Source organism: Penaeus japonicus, unplaced genomic scaffold (assembly GCF_977035675.1).
Source record: "Penaeus japonicus unplaced genomic scaffold, GWHDUDI00000001_assembly GWHDUDI00000020, whole genome shotgun sequence".
Lineage (NCBI taxonomy): Eukaryota > Metazoa > Arthropoda > Malacostraca > Decapoda > Penaeidae > Penaeus > Penaeus japonicus.
Window position 1 is genome coordinate 22,833,366 of NW_028234422.1, and position 17,500 is coordinate 22,850,865.

General features: G+C 34.2%; 1 protein-coding gene across 5 annotated transcripts in view; it reads right to left on the reverse strand.

The window, feature by feature from the left end:
- Positions 1 to 4,013: 4,013 nt before the first annotated feature.
- LOC122250320 (uncharacterized) overlaps positions 4,014 to 17,500 on the reverse strand; it is a 16,471-nt gene continuing 2,984 nt past the window's right edge. For 2 of the 5 annotated variants that reach the window (XM_043011693.2, XM_086548108.1), the window contains exons 2-16: positions 17,012 to 17,226; positions 15,436 to 15,549; positions 14,783 to 15,028; positions 14,476 to 14,610; positions 14,153 to 14,239; positions 13,767 to 13,955; positions 13,328 to 13,426; positions 13,052 to 13,183; positions 12,634 to 12,771; positions 12,109 to 12,168; positions 11,241 to 11,326; positions 11,016 to 11,072; positions 10,696 to 10,891; positions 10,416 to 10,582; positions 4,014 to 5,708 (exon numbers count right to left, since the gene is read on the reverse strand). In XM_043011693.2, the coding sequence (XP_042867627.2) occupies positions 5,642 to 5,708; positions 10,416 to 10,582; positions 10,696 to 10,891; positions 11,016 to 11,072; positions 11,241 to 11,326; positions 12,109 to 12,168; positions 12,634 to 12,771; positions 13,052 to 13,183; positions 13,328 to 13,426; positions 13,767 to 13,955; positions 14,153 to 14,239; positions 14,476 to 14,610; positions 14,783 to 15,028; positions 15,436 to 15,549; positions 17,012 to 17,212 (1,974 nt within the window). In that variant the 5' untranslated portion in view covers positions 17,213 to 17,226 and the 3' untranslated portion in view covers positions 4,014 to 5,641. The remainder of the gene's footprint in view (positions 5,709 to 10,415; positions 10,583 to 10,695; positions 10,892 to 11,015; positions 11,073 to 11,240; positions 11,327 to 12,108; positions 12,169 to 12,633; positions 12,772 to 13,051; positions 13,184 to 13,327; positions 13,427 to 13,766; positions 13,956 to 14,152; positions 14,240 to 14,475; positions 14,611 to 14,782; positions 15,029 to 15,435; positions 15,550 to 17,011; positions 17,227 to 17,500) is intronic. The other 3 variants (XM_043011694.2, XM_086548109.1, XM_086548110.1) reach the window with 2 other exon arrangements.

A 17,500-nucleotide genomic window follows, 5' to 3' on the forward strand; every position in this document is an offset into this window, starting at 1 on the left:
AAGGAGGAATATATATAAATATATCACTATCACAAATTTATGGAAGAAGCCATACGAAGTTTGGAAAAACATTTTCTATATTGTAAAAAAAAAAAAAAAAAAAAAAAATTTACAACACTAGACACTCCTCTTCCTTCTTACTATTGTGCCACTTGGCTAAACAGCCAAACTGGCAGTGGCACCTTACATGCCTCGCATATGTTAAACGCTCATGGCATCTACATATTGCCATTCATCTGCAACAAGTTATGTTTCAGGTTCCTCATGATATTTATCTTTTTTATGCCTTTATCAACTGGGTAAAAGAATAATGAAAAATTTATATTGAAAATATCTAGGGAACCAAATTTAGCAAATCGGCCGGAACTGGAAGCTCGACTAAGAAATCAGTTGATACAGAAAGCAAAGCCAGGTAAAAATGTTATAGAAAAGTCAAAAATACTTTAGATGTTAAAAAAAAAAAAAAGATTCCCTTTTCCAAATAAGCTGAGAAGATTGGATTGATTTCAGTAAAGAGGATAAGCAATTAACGAATGTTAAAGGTCATGTACATATTTTCTTTTATTAAGATAAAACACTTTATTTCATCATGTAAATAATCATACAGATACTAATGATATAAATTCAAATCATTCTGAGGTAAATAAAATATAAACTTCATTTAAATTATCTACAAAGAATAAAGTGGATTTCAGTCCATGTTGACAGAAAAGCCATTCTAGCATCACTAGCAGTTGTTGAAGCAGCATAGAATCTCTGACAATCATTTGGAAACATCACCAGACCAACTCTTTCTAATTCCACACCCTGTCAAAATACTTCTTATTTGAGATCAGCTTTGCAATATATAGGAAAAATCACTGGTTAATTTTAAACAACAAACTACCATAATATTAAGTTAGGTGTTTGGGCATAAACTCAAATCAAAGGATTTTAGTTGATCCCAGACACCTTTGATAAACTTGTTTAAGAATTGGAATCCACGAACTTGATGTTCATACTCTGGTCCAGGGGGCTGGATTCATCAACATATGATTGTAGGGCATTTACCAGCGGTCAGTTATCAACAAGTTTACCAGCCATGGTAAAGTGGGGTTTACAAAACTATAGCAAGTCGCCTGGTAAGCGTAAATCGACTTTACCACCGTAGTTTGATAGTAACTCTGGTAGATTGACTCCTTTGACCAATCCCGTGACATGTAAACAAAGCCTGATTTAGCTACGAGATTTTCTTGTTTTGAGAAAGAAATGATAAAGATTTCATCTGTATAAAATTATTCCTATATAAATTCATTTCCTAGATAGCATATTCTATTGCATGATCTTGTAGATCATATATAATGTAATGGTTAAAAAAAAAAACAAAAAAAAAAACATACCATTTTTCCTCTTTCTTATAGATTGCCGTCAAAATATAAGAAACAATGGCTTCTCGCAATGGAGTTATTTGTATCGACCATTTCCAAAAAGAAATGCAAATGAAATCTTTCAAATGAATAGAATTATGAATAATTGTATATCAAATAATGCAAACACAAAAGTAAACAAACTGAGGTGCAGTTTGTACTTCAATATAAATATGGTATGATAAAGAAAAAGTAGTGCAATTTATATAAAGTTTATATAAAAGTAAACATAAATTGATTTCATTATTATTATTATGTGTGTTCATTATTTGTGGAGATTGTATTTTTCCAAAGGTTCAATAAGGCCACTTTCCAGAGTTAGGATAGGCGCGGTTGCTGCTTCAATCGTTTATTGAACTCTAACATTATGAATCGCCAATTATTGAATCAAATGACTTTTATTTATTCATATATTTACTATTTTTTAACTATGCCTTAGAAATAAAATATGTTTGAATTTGTCAAATTGTCAATTCCATAGATTATTTTAAATGTTATTGTAGGCCTATGACTTTCTGCGAGTTTACCCTAGGCTTCGTGAATATGATTCTCGCTTATTTCCTGTTTATTTTTTTATATATTTGTCAAGTTCATATGAATAACAGTTGCCATCATTCTGATCATAATAGGTGTATATGCAAACAAAAGTGTCGCCTTAAATGTTAACATTTTGCTGAGATAAAACCTGAGGAGAGAGTTGTCACGATAGTTGCCAGTGGACATACCAGTGCTCCAACCACTGGTAAATTTAGCATTGTATTCTATCATGGTAAGGTGTTCATAAATACCGATGCGGTCTGTTTACCATCATAACTGTAGTTACCAGCATATTTATCATGGTAAGTGCGTTGATGAATCTAGCTCCAGGAACCTCTTATTTGTTGCTAGTAATGATCAATAATGCAAACTTGAAAAATTTAATATGCCAATGATGCTTGGCCTTCAAAAACATACTGAAGGCCAATAATAGAGTTGGAGAACTGGCACCTCCTTTCAAGTGTGTCCAATGGAACAACAGAGCAGTGATTCAATGAATATGCTTATATCAAGTATGGTCAATGAGTCAACTCTGGTAATTGAGTATAGAACTCAGGATCTATGACACTGACTGCCTACTGAGGACTAACAAATTGGGATAGTTTGGATACAGTTGATCCCAGGAAACTTAGGAAAAGACTTCAAGAGAGACTAGGAAGTTTAAGGCATGGCCACAGAAGATTCTCTCTCTCTCTCTCTCTCTCTCTCTCTCTCTCTCTCTCTCTCTCTCTCTCTCTCTCTCTCTCTCTCTCTCTCTCTCTCTCTGAATCTCTCTCTCTCTCTCTGAATCTCTCTCTCTCTCTCTCTCTCTGAATCTCTCTCTCTCTCTCTGAATCTCTCTCTCTCTCTCTCTGAATCTCTCTCTCTCTCTCTGAATCTCTCTCTCTCTCTCTCTCTCTCTCTCTCTCTCTCTCTCTCTCTCTCTCTCTCTCTCTCTCTCTCTCTCTCTCTCTCTCTCTCTCTCTCTCTCTCTGTATTATGTTTAAGATCAACCAGATTCATGCTGTTCATGCAGATTTTAATCCGTTAACTTAGCAACAAAATGCCATATATGTTGTACATGGCATGGCATAAGTGGTCATTTGTCCAGGTGTAATGTATGTCATGTCATGGTTTAATTGGCATAGGCAAGGTGTGACAAGATGTTCATGCCGCAAGAGGAGCAATGAGAGGATTATACTTTCCTCAAAAATTATTTCTGTTATTAGTGTGACATGATTTTAAGCATGCCAAGGAGCTTTGGGATCTAAGGCCAGATTAACAACACAGGGTCTAATTCCTCGGAATGATAACAGAGAGCCATCTTCAGGGTAGCTTAACATACGAGGAGAAGAGTCTAGCTTAAGTAATGCAAGGTTTAATAAGACTATGGTATAAGAAGATCAAGACTGTGCTCAAAGTGTGGAATGCCTCTTTATCAGTATATCTGCTGTGAGTGGTATCATATTTTGGGGCATTGCTTACCTCAGTCAACCTGTAAAACCACATTACTTCCTTTACTTAGAGTGTCATCCACATAATGAACTAGTATGTAGTCTATACAACAAATATCAGTCTATTATGAAATAGCCTACCAAGTGGCTAATATTGATCTACCAATATGGTTAAACAGTAAAGTTATGCATTACATAAATGGTTCACCAGAATTCCACATAGAAAGTACATAATACTAATTCAGCACATGACTTCACATGGCACTGATTGATATTGAACACAATACCGGAGAAAAAGCTATGTGCTTACGAGTTTTCCCATGAGGAATTACCATACACTGCACAAATAAAACCCAGGTTCATTCCATATATTCTCTAGATCTTTCTCCTTTGTAGTTGTTATCATAATTATACCCATAATGGTATATTAACCCAAATGCTCCGGGTCGTTGATAACTGGCGCACGATGCATTTCCGGGAGGCTACCGCGTAGGCCTAAACTCATTCCAGGGTCTTATCTTATCTTATGATGCCCAGCATCGAGGTGCCGTCACCTTACATGACTACCAGAGTTTGGGCCAAGAAGGTGATGTCTTCATTTTATGCCATCCAGAGGATTTGGGTTAAAACATAAATATAACTTATTATATATTTATTCTTCTTATAAAGGGATAAAGTCTTCTATGTTAATATAAGCAGTATATTTATCTTATTGACATAGAACACAGGGATGTAATATCATTTCAAGTTCTTTTCAGAAAAGCTTATAAGTTACCTTTAAGGAGTATAATCACACTTTAACTATAATTTGAAGTCCTTCCATTTTAAGGCAGAAATGTAATGGTAAACATCACACTAGAATGTCTATCCTATACATACAGAAGGGTAGAATTAATGTATAAAAAATAAAACATGAAAACAAGACAAATAATATATGGGAAAAGATAAGTTGTAATGTTATGAAAATGATCCTGCAAGGACAGCAAATAAAGTGCAAGTCATTGCTTGCTCAAAAACAAATAGACAATACCTGAAAGAAGGACAAAGGACAACTATCATATGGTTTTTGGGTTAATTATGATTAAGCATTTGGAAATGCTGCTTTCCTTAACGACAAAAGGAGCCACACCATGATATATTTAAAGCTTATAGTTTTAGCGTGGGCTTTGAGTCACCAGAAAAGCACTAAACTGTATCTCAACCATTTTGCTATCAATATCTGCTTAATGCATACAAGTTCAATCAGGTACATATTTAAATCCTTAAGAAAGAAAGAAAGAAAGAAAAAAAAATACAAGACACCTAGGCCTAGAGGGTCATAAGCATTGTCTCACTGAAAACAGGGTTATGTATGGCATTATCTTTCCCACACTTTCTATGCACTTAAGCTTGTCTGCTCTTGCAGGCATGGTCAAGATATTGGAATGTAATATCTTTGGTGTCTTATTTCAGCAGAAATGGCTAGCTGTAAGTAAACTTAAGTAAATCAGCTAATTAGTTTCCAACCACGTCCATTTTTTTACATTAATTTCTTGTGCTTTTGTTGCTTGGATATTCAGTAGTTCTCTTATCATGTACATAATAACATAAGATACGATGCATTCTAATAATACTGAATGTGCAAGATGTGCTGTCAAATAAATGTGTATCCACAGCTATGGAAGAGGCCAGTAAATAGGGACACGTGGAAAAGCGTGTGGGCTTAACTCTTTATGATTCTAGAAAATGGTATACCAGTCATTCTACTGGGAATGTAAAGGCTGCAAGAAAGATTGGGCCTCTCTATCATTGTGGAAACGTGAATAGAATTACTATGGATAAGATGATAAAAAAAAAGCCATTACACATGTTTTCAGAAAGAACTACACTATAAGTATTGCATACTTTTTTTCTTTTTTTTTTCAAAATGAAAATAACAAAATCTGTTGTTTTTTTTACTTTCCAAATAACAAAAGATAAACTTTATGCCTTAATTTCTTATAAGCATAAAAGTTGCTTACTCCCTTTTAGACCTAGAGGCTTCTTCATGTTTAAGGTATTTTGAATTCTAATCTAAACTTGTGACAATATACTAGAATTCTCATGCATTATATTTCATTTCATATTAACCACTTGACTCCAAGATCGTCAAAAGAGGATCTTAAGATTTGAAATGTATCCACACTGACATTCTGGTGGTTAGCAATCAGGCCGTATTTGTTGCAAAGGGCACTGACAGGCTCACGGGAAACTTCAGCTTACCACCATGACATCAGATGATTGCATTTATTGGCTACATGTCCATGGCATAAAGTTTGGATTACATCTCATCTCCTGGGCTACATGAATCATCCTGTAAATATAGTAATTATATAATTAAAAATAGTAAAAAATAGATAAACAATTTTGTTTTCTCTGTCATTAACACAATTTTGTTAATTACAAAAAATGTTTCTGTATTAAAGTTTTAATTTGAACAATCAACTGATATGATTTAACTCTTCCACATTGGGTTGCCTGGGGTGGGCATCATAAGATGTTCTGTGTGTTTTCTATTATTTTCTAGATATGGTATGATCTATTAGCCTATTTATAGTATAGTAGTACTGTAATACTAATTAGCATTTAGTGTGAGGACCTAATTCCACAAATGAAGGAATAAATAGCTTGTAATTTCAACAAAATTTGAAATGCAGTACAAAAGTGATCTCAACCATGTAACATGCTCATCCTGGAAAGGTTAACCCATTGCAGATGGGGCCCCTAATGACCTAACTGGTTGTCAGGGCAAGCGGTCTATGACACCAGCTAAAAATTAGAGGGATGGGGGAAAGGTTTTCTCTGCCCTATGGGTAGCACAGATTAGCCCAAACAATATTTTTCTATATACCTCATAAAATGTGGGTTTAGGCTGACTTTAGAACCCTGTAGCTCTAGAGCTAACACCATTACAGCCATAATACTTCATGACTGTGTGCGCCCTTCATCTGTGAGCAAATGTACGTATTGACTCCCATCTTTTAGGCCAAATCGGTACATGTAAGTCATGACACCCATAAGCAATGGGTTAACAAACTTTTACCTTCACCTTATACCCTTCACCTACCTCTACACCTCCATACACATACACATAAAAATGCAGGTAGTTGGGATGAGCCTTAAAGTTCATTATATACAGCATCTGTGACACTGAGGTTAACCCTCTCTGGACGGGTGGTACACCACAGTACCGTGCATTCAAGGCCCGTTCGCTGGGTGACGTCATACGGCTTCGTTTATTTAGCTGATTTAGGCCTATGCGTTTGAGAGCCCCGCCAGCAAGGCTGGAATGCCCCCGTCATGAGTGGGTTAATATATAAGGATGAAAAATATTTCAAATTCCTTTTTTTAATCCCTGAAAAACTGTGCAGAACAAACAGGGTTAGTTGAATTAATATAAATATGATGATTTTAATGTTACAATTTTACAGGATGGTCCTGAATAATTGTCTGACAACGGTGACTAGCAAAAACCTTTTTCCCTTGAAAATGCAGAACTTCAGACACATGGGAAAACGCATGAAACTTTGGACAAAAAAATATGTGAGAACAATGCAGAAACTCAGTATACTTAGAATAGACAAAATACAATGAACAAAGACAATCTTGTTCATACCGAGAAAATTAGGGAGACTAACATCTAGGAAAAAAATTATTTTTCAAGCATGAGCTAAAAGAGTTCCTATACTATTGAAAAATTACCTACGATGCACAAAGTGTTGTGTGGAAGTGTAGGACCTTCTAATTGTGTCAATCAAAGGTGATTTTCCCAGTATTTTTGTGATGAAAGTGTTTTGGTATTCTAAGGTTTAGTATACATCATTAAACATCTGGCAACAGGCGGCAGGTTAGTTCCCCACTATTGTTCAGAGTAACAGATATACATCAATGAGTGTACAAATTATATTTATTATTATTGATTACTATTGATTATACTGATTATAATAATTTTTTATTATTTCTTATGATTACTAAATATCATATTGAATATTATCATTAATTATATTAGCATTATTAATTATATTATTATTCCAGCAAAAATCAGAGTAGCTGTTGGAATATTGTGATGATTCTTTTGGTGTATTATCTCTTTCTTAACCCATTGGTCGTGGTTTTAAATAAATATTTGTGCAATAGGATGGCTAGTTTACATTGTCTGGCACGGTGTCATCCACATCTATAACCGACTCTGCCTTTGCAGCAAATCATGCCATCCGATGCAACTGGGTTAAGAAGTAAGATATGCAAAAATCTTTCATTTCAGGGATGAAATAAGATATATGCACCCAATGGATCTTTAAATGGCTGTTATAGAATAATAGGTATAGCTTTTTAAAATTTACATATTTACTTGGGATTAACAGGATTTACTGATTTTTACATTATCTATGGACAATTAATATGCTATTATTGATAATGCTAATAGTTTCTGAAATAACAGGGGAAAGACATCACAAAATCTGTATTTTGCTGAGATTTTGTGTGATGTTATGGCTTCATTTCATTATCTATGGGGTATTTTACAAATTTCTTTATGCCTGGTTCTAAATATATGAACTGCCTATAAACAGCCAAAAAAATAAACAAAATTTGTTCAGTATCAAGGTCACTATGATTTTTAAAGCAATGTGTGGTAGAATGATATCAAGGCAATGTATATAATTCCTTTTCACACACTAAGTAAGTAACATAAATATCTATTCATATGGAAAGAGGTCAATCTTAATTCCTATTGGTTTATTTTATATAAATTGAAAAAGAAATTATAATTGGCAAATGTTGCATCCCCCAGGCATTTTTCACTGGGCCTGGTTAGTTTCATACTGCATTTTTCTTTTTCTTTTTTTTCTTTTTTTATTAAAGGCCTTATCTGCAGTGTCCTTATCTGCAATAATTGCCAAAAACTCGCAATAATTTGCTACCGTATTTCAAGTTCTATTGCCAAAGAGCACCACCTGCCCACGCGTACCAACCTATCCAATAGGGGCGCCAACACGCATGCACAAACCATCGCCAAATGGCGAAAATGCCAAATATTTCCTGATTTTTATTTTATGTTGTCTCATTCAACCATTTAAAGAGTATCTTAATGATGGTTTACAACTAAATTTATGTAACAATGAAGTAAGATTATAATGTATAGTATACTGCATATTTTGAGACTCCAGTTCATGCGTGAAAATGTAAAACAAATACCACCATATGTAGCTTTGATAAATGGGTGATAAATAATTGTTTGAATCCTTTGGCTTGGATTACATTTACTTTTTAACTCGTAAGAAACTGAATTTACTAAGTGTTTGACATGAAAAACATTTAAACAGCAACAAAAAGTCTATTGGATGTATTTTTATATTCTCAGGGCAGACTGGTAATCAAAGGCTATTAAAGTATATAGTCACAATTAGAGTAATACGTTCAAATTTGTTTTGATCTGATGGGCAGCAAGTGGTCTCTTCAGAGAAAACTGAAGTAAATCAAGTCGGTAACTCATATAAAACAATAAAATATCTGAGTTTAATTTATAAACAGTGATAACCTATAATGTTTGCAAATAATAATAATTTTTGTGTGGTGCGTTATCCATTTTAAACATGACTTTTGTAATACACGTACAAAATGCGTGTATTGCAATGAAAATATCATGAAAATATAATGAAAAAGTATAGCATACCTAGGTGAATAAGCCTAGAATAAATTTTGCTTTGTTTGATGTGTCATGAAACGCATTCCATGTTTGCTCAAATAAGATCTATTTACTGACTGCTAATCTGCACAACTAGTTTTTTGAAGAAATAAACTTTTTTCATGCTTAAAGTAGCATGATGTAAACATATTCAGACTCTCATTCCGACATGAATTACTTAAAGCAAACAAGATATGTATTTGTCATGTCTTATGAACTCAAAAGTGTTTTCCATCAGAAGAAGAAGCAAATAACTGTAAAAAAAATGTTTTTCAAAGGCGTGCCACAGAGGCACGGGTCGCTCTGTGAGTGTGACGGCTGATTTTGTTCGAGCGGTACGACACTTTCGCTGTCGTACGCCCAACAGAGCCCATGAGGTTGAAATGATTTCAAGACTTTGACGCTGCAGATAAGGCCTTAAGCTGTTTATTTTTTCAGTTCTGTAACTAGGGAATCATACCAAATGCAAATAAGTATCACTTCGCTAATACATATTATATTGACTGATAAAACAAATCTTAAGTGTATAAAATAATAGAAAACACATAAATCTTAGGATCACCAGCCATGCCTGAACATCATAAGATACGGCCCATATCATAAGGGTTAAGAAAGTACAACAGGCATGTGTCCAAAAAGGACATTGGAAAAAGCTAAAGATGATGTTGAAAAATGTATGAATCCAACAAGCAGTTATGAAAAGTAATTTAGAAAAAAAAACTAAAATCAGGCATGTGTCTAAAAGGATCATTGGAAAAAGCATAAGATAATGTTAGCAGCCAAGAAAAGGAATTTAGAAAAATAATAGCTGAATTATCTATAATGCTTTAATGCTATAATGCTTGGTTATTGTTTATCATACATGATTATGTTACTCATACCAGTTTGGTAACTTTTTGCCAGCATTTCTTTAGTTCTAATTATTATAAAGTCAAACACTTGTAATATTTAGTTTCAAAGGTTAACTGTCAATATAAATAATCTATGATTTTTACATCTTGAAACCAATCTTGTTAAGCTTTGATAATTACAAGGTCAAAATTAAGTTCTAATATTATTGGTATCTTAAGGACTGGCACTATTGTATGAATGTCATTGACATAAATATTATCTGAATGATAACTGTATGCTCAACATGTGAAGTTTGGCAATAGAAAAGCTTAATATAATCAAACTAAGGTAGACAATCATTATAAAAGCAGCTATTCTCCAAATTCTTTCAATGAGCACTGGTGCATAACTATGATATTTCTATTACATTCATCATTTCCTTCCAATACTGATACCTTGAATGTTATTGATGCAACCTTTAAGATAAAAGGACACTCTACTTACTGTTTTAAGACAGGATATTCTTCTGTATGCTTCACATAATACGATACACTCGTACTGTCAAAAACTCGCAGGATATCAGCAGAGCGATCCATCAAATTCTCACAGATGTAATTAATTACCTTCTCTGGATACTTCAATTTGATGACACAATTAAGTATTGTGTCTCCCTATACAATGAAATAGAAAATAGAAAATTATTAAATCATAATCAAAAGAGTTTTCCATACAAACACTGACATAATTATCAGTATTATCACTTAAAACCTGATGGGGATCTTACACTATTGTTCTTCATTGCCAGTGATGAGTAGAAAGAAGTGTGATTATTTGACAGGCAATTTGAGCAGCTCTTGCTGACTTTATTGACAGGCTGGTCACAACATACATTAATGTACTGCTGTCGTTCTATGACTGCAACTAAATTTTCATAGTATGATAGGCTTTTGACATCAGCACATGCAACAATCATAGGTGGACTGGAAAAGAAGAAAAGGAAAAAAATGATTGTAAAGCATCATTCAAAAAAAATATATAAATACTCAATATTTTCTTATAGTCAGGATGATAGTTCATAATTGCAAAAAGAAACAAAATGCTTACGTGTCGCCCTCTACATCTTTCTGTACTAAATCTTCATTGGTAATAACTGCTACTCTCCTGCAAGAAACATGAAAAAATTAGGGTACATTTCAGAAAACAATTCTGAAAACAATCTTATGAGTTGTTACATCAATCTTGCTATGTAAGAGTATAAGAAAGTCTTAAACATTAACCAAATACATCTTAAGTATGAATATGAAAAAACAATAAAATCCTGAGTCTTACATGCGAGCACTTTTTAATTTGTGCTGATCCAAGTGTTCCTTGATCTCCTTCTCTGCTGATCTTGATGCAAACAAATTTTGATAATGCTGTAAAGAGCAAAACCTGATGTATAATGATGTATAATATCAACAATTCAGGACTCCTTTAGCACAACCAAGGAGACCACTAATTTAACTACTGCATCCATTCAGGCTAGCTCCTGCATGTGCTGCTAAGATAAGTAGTATCTTCAATTATATGATTTACATCATATAGGTATTATAACTCGTGTAAAAAAAAAAAAAGAAAAAAAAAATATATATATAGATACATATACATATACATATATTAATGTTCCTAACAATTCTACATGGAAGATGCACAACATTAGTATCTGAACTAAAGAATATGACACTGAAAAAAAAGTTATCCCCCAAAGATTTAAAGGTCATATCTCTCCAGTGCTGCTAGATTGCCAATGATTTGTGACATAGGCAGTGACCAATGATGTCACCTTTACATATGAACCTGTTTGTTGGTGTGACCCCGTTTGTGTGAACCTGTTTGTTGGTGTGACCCCGTTTGTGTGAACCTGTTTGTGTGAAATGTTTCATGAAAACCTATTTACGAAAACCAGTTTGTGTGAACTTGTTTGTGTGAAACGTTTCATGATAACATGTTTGTGAAAACCTGTTTGTGTGAACTTGTGAAAGTCTGCTTGTGTGTCTACATATATTTATGAACCTGTGAGTAAGCATGTGTGTGTTAGTCTGTGTGTGAGTGTTTGTCCGAGGGTGTATACAAGAGTGTGTGTGGATGTGAGAGCATGCATGTACGTGTGCATGTGTATGGGTGTGAACAAAAATATAACAATACACATAAAACTTACTGGGACACTGTTGTCACTGACTTGCACTGTATTGTTAAGATGGGAAGCCACTTCAAGCATCTGAGATCGAACAAATAAATCATTTTCAGTCAGAGAATTAAAGATCTAATGTAAATACCCCTTCAATACTCGATGTAAAAGATTACTTCAAATGAGGCTTATTAAAATATTACGTTTAAAACCTTTTGATTATGTTAAACCTTATTTCACTCTACTATAAAAAAGTACAGGTTAAACCCTCAGACAAACTTGAGACCCTTAGAACTAGTGGGCTTAAGTGTAAAAGACAAATTAACACTGTACTCTACTACTGATACAGATACAGCTTCTTACATAGTTAGTCATTAGTTATTAGACTTTTATATAATAGTATTTGTAACATAAATAATATGAGGCCACAGCTAACTAAGCAGGAATTATGCAAACTCTTTCAAACCATTGGAGCTGCTTGATTAATGTTGGACCAGTAGGACGGCCTGTACCAACATGAAATTATAATCACGGTCAATAAAGATATTCACTCACTTCTTCCAAGTTGTTCCCAAAATTGCTGAAGTTTGGCATGCCTGCAAGTTCACATGAGCGCAGGTCCTTGATGATCTCAACTAAATCCTCCACTGGAATGTGTGATGACTGTGGTTTGTTTCTGTCTCTATGGATAATCTGTTGCAGTTATATAAAATTAGTGATATCTGTCCTTTCTCTCCCAAGTAATTGGGTAAATGTAAATTTGATGACAAGAGGAAAGAAAATAATTTTAAGACTCTTTTGAACAATGCATTTTCACAGTAATCAGAGATATATGCAGTAATTTAAATAACTGACACATTTACATGTTCCTCTATGAGGAAAAACAAAAATGAAATTACAAAAAAATATATTTTCACACAACAACAGCTACTCAATGCAAAATGTACACATTAGAACATAACCTTCGAACTACCTCTAAAAGGCTTCCCATCAGATCCATGTCCTTTTTGGGCTCAGACATGAAGTGTTGATTCTCTTGAAGTTGGCCAAACTCAGAAGTCTGTCCTACAAAGGACACTGGCATTTGTGTGAGTTCACTCTCATCCTGAAGGAAAGAAAAGAATTAAAAAATGAAGTCTGGTCCATTTCTTATCTTTTACATTCAAATGGTACATGCATGATATATTTCATAATCCTCATTTAGTAAGCAAAAGATGGTAATGTGGATCACAGGTATTAGGCAACTCACCCATTGAGATTTTGGTGTATCAGGCAATTCAAAATATCCCTGGCTTATACCTTGGCCTGGAGAAGTTACATCAAACTCATTCTGATAATAACCTCCACTCTGAAAAATGGTTATATTGATAGACAACCATTTCAATTTACATCACAGAAAAATGAATTATAAAAAAAAAATATATATATAAATATTGTAAAGTATAAAATGATCAGCATTAGATTAGAGTGTTATCGTAGTTCTGGTGTCAAAGCCGATGAATTTCATATACCAGACTGAAGAATTTTGGAGAGGAAAATAGTTAAATATAATGGTCCAATACATTGTCCTGTCCCTAATCAGATTACTTTTGACCATAACAGTTTCAAATTACCAACATTCAAAAAAAAAATTTGAAACCCAACATCCAATTTTAAAAATATCTGCCGCAAAATACAAACTTCCATACCGACACAGGGCTTGGCAGAAAAGTTTCAATAGCTGAGCTGGCAGGAGACATATTTGGCTGGTATGGTGGTGAGTCCATGATATACCTAGTGTCAGTCTGGTCAGGCAGGCAATTATCTGTGTAACCTGGAGATGAGGCATAGAGAGGGGACTTGTATGGCACATATCCCTGGGGGATATGTTGCACTGGCTGGAGGAAGAAGAAATTCATTACATGAAGGGTTTATGTTGTGGAGCATCATTTGAATTAGTTATCAATGGTTACTGATCATCTTAACCTGAATAATAGCATCTGAGAGGATAAAAATGTTTAATCTTTTATACTACTGTCATTATTTACTAAATAAAAGACCTATAGTACTTTATGTAATATTGCATATTTCATACCTGGAAGTTGTAACTGTTGGCAGAAACATCATAATTATCTAGTCCAAATGGTTGTCCTGTATATATCATACAGCTTTGCATTGATTGCTGCAAAGATATAAAAAAAAGTCTGAGAAATAAAACAGTGGAATAAGACAACAAAATAAAAAATTAACTAATCAACACAAAATACATATCAGTATATATTCAAGAATAAGAAAAACAAAATCAGTACTTCTGATTGTCACTTTCATGATAAACACAAAACCTTATAATCTTTACAAATCAAACTATCACTAAAAGTTTCCTAAACCATGCATTGAGCACAGTCTAAAAGGACTCACCACTCCTGGACCTCTCACACAGGGACCCTTCTTGTCACTCGTCTTTTTCCGAGAAAGAATAACGACTTCTGAGTAATTCTCATCACTTGATTCTTCATCTTTACTCTCATCTTCAGCCTCTGATGCTGTTTCCTCCTGACAATTATCATATAAATAAAATCAAAATAATAATAATAAAAATTGCCAAAATAACAGTAATAAAAACAGTGATGATAATCATGATAATATAATGTCATTATCATCAATAATATTTGAAAAAAAAAATCAAATTCAACAGCAATTTAAGATCAGTTATTATGATACTCACTTTCTTAACAGCACTGGAGTCAATCTTATCCTCTTTGGCACCATCTTTCGGTTTGACAGATGGTTCCTTTTCTTCACTATGTTTATCTGACAACTTTTTTTTCTGATCCACCTTTTCAGTGGATTCTTTCTCCTCTTCCTCTCCATCTTCTGTGCAAGATTTTTCAGCTTCTGCATCTTTTTCCTCTTCCTCTCCATCCTCTGCACAAGACTTTCCAGTTTCTTTGTCTTCTGCCTCTTCTTTTTCCTATGGGGCAGAAATAGGAAAAGAAGTTATATATGCCTACAAAACATTCTACAGCAATGTATGATAGTCATTTAAATGTGACATTTTTACCAGGTACAAGATTTTAATATCTTAAATGAAAATGATCCACACAGAAAAAAATGAAAGTAAAAAAATAGGATCTTCTGAAGAAAAATCTATAGATAGATATGGATATATATATAGAGAGATAAATATAGATAAAATACAAATAAAGACATACATAAATATAGATACACAATTTTGAGAAGCACTGCCAGTACTTTTGAACTTTAAACTGTTCATCACTTGAAAATATTAGAGTAATGATCAATGTAACCACATGGAAAATTATCTCAGAAACACACATGATCCCAACAGAAATGATAACAAAATTCAATGTCACTTACTTCTTTCAATGTTATGGTTTCTTTCACTTCTAAAAGACCATCACTTTCTTTGGCCACTTCTTCTTTCTCCTCTTCCTCTTTCTTGGAGAGAGCTGAATTCTCTCCATCATTATTCTGCAAAATTTAACAGCAAAATTTACAGCAGGAGTTTAATGCACATGCCTTAATACATATCCAAAGTAACACTAATATATAACATTAAATAATTCACCTTGAATTTAACCCTCTCTGGACGGGTGGTAGACTATGGTACCGCTCATTCAAGGGCCCGTTTGCCAGGTGGCACCATATGGTGCCAGTCATTTAATTGATTTAGGCCTAAGTGTTCGAGAGCCCCGGCATTGCAACCATGCAAGGCTGGAATGGCCCCAGCGAGAATGGGTTAATAAAGAGCAGTTTTAAAAATTGGTAAAATCTGTGTTAACCAAATGTACAATACAATTCTTTTCAAGATCTGAAGAGTAATATTCAATACTCTCGTTCATCAAGGACACATACTGTTTCTTTTGACAATCATGGGTTTACAAACTTTACTTCATTGAGTAGCAAAAAATATTTAGAAACTGACTAAAAAAAAAAAAAATAACCAATGCTTCTCAACCTTTATAGCTATATGGACTAGTTGTGAATCCAGGATGTTCCAAATGGAGGGGGAGGGGGTGTAATAAACCAAGGAACCAAGCTATAGGGTGTGGATAGAGGCTCCTCCAGTGGGTATTTTTAGTCTTTGCCAAACATTTTGGAGCTATCTTGTATGTGTACTGTTTCCATAAATATGACATCAATTTTTAGTAGGAGATCTAGACAATCATGGTTTCAGGATGGAAAAACTTTACCCACATGCATGAATAGCTATGGGATAAAACATGCACACATTATTTCAGCCAACATTTTGCAGTTTTCACACTAAGAGGGGAGCAGCCATCCTCTCCACCCCTCAACGTCAGCTACTACATGGACATCGTGTCTATGAAAATATTGTAAGAAACCCCAAGACCTAAGCTATAAATATTAACCTGATAGGATATAGCCCCGTATGACAGCTCATACAATAGGAGTTTATAATGACATTGCTCAAATACATCTAAGCCTTGTGCATTTAATTAGTTCACTAAACCTTTGATTAAATTACAGTAAACTATCTCAGTGTACTTCCAAACAGCTCTCTGAAACACCTTTGGAATCTGCAGACCCACAGGAGAAAAACAATGAAATGCATGATACAAAGGCAGACAGTACCTGCCCATAACAGGTAGTTTACCTGTTAAGGGCAGGTACTCGGCAATAAATTTAATTTTTTGCCATTTATAGAGACATCTTTATCAAAAACGTTGTCTCTATTTGGCTCATGGCTGAAAATATTGGGATAGGTGTGCTGAGCAAGATAACATGCACACACACACACACACACACACACACACACACACACACACACACACAAACACACACACACACATACATGTGTATGTAACACATGCACATGCACACGCACGCACATGCACACACACACCACACACACACACATACATGCATGATTGCTGTATATGATATTAGCTATTATATTTCAAAACCTCACCTCAAGTAAATGAAGACTATTCCTCTTGGTGTCCTTCCTACTGTCAAGATTTATTTGTGAAAATGATTCTTCCAGCTCTGGAACGTTGTTCTGTGATGAATCTTTTATCTGAAGTGATTCAAGAGAACTGATGAGGCCGGAGACATCCTTACGTCCTTGGGTGTTTGCAGCTTCATCGTCAATCGTGTTTTCTACAGCCATTGCAACTCAACTGTCTGGTGGAAGAAGATATGTTGTGATGTAAACCTTTGCATTTGTGAACAACAAACTGTATAACCTTACCTTATTGTGCTTGAACATTGAACCACACGTATATAGGTTTACGCAATATGACGGACATGGTAGTAAGACAGGAAATTTAACAAATTAAATTTAGTCATCCATTCCTAATATATCTAACTAGTTCCTTCAACTAACATTACAATGTAGGAAAACACAATGAATCAAACAAAAAGGATTAGACTAGCAACACACTCAAACCACAGTTAG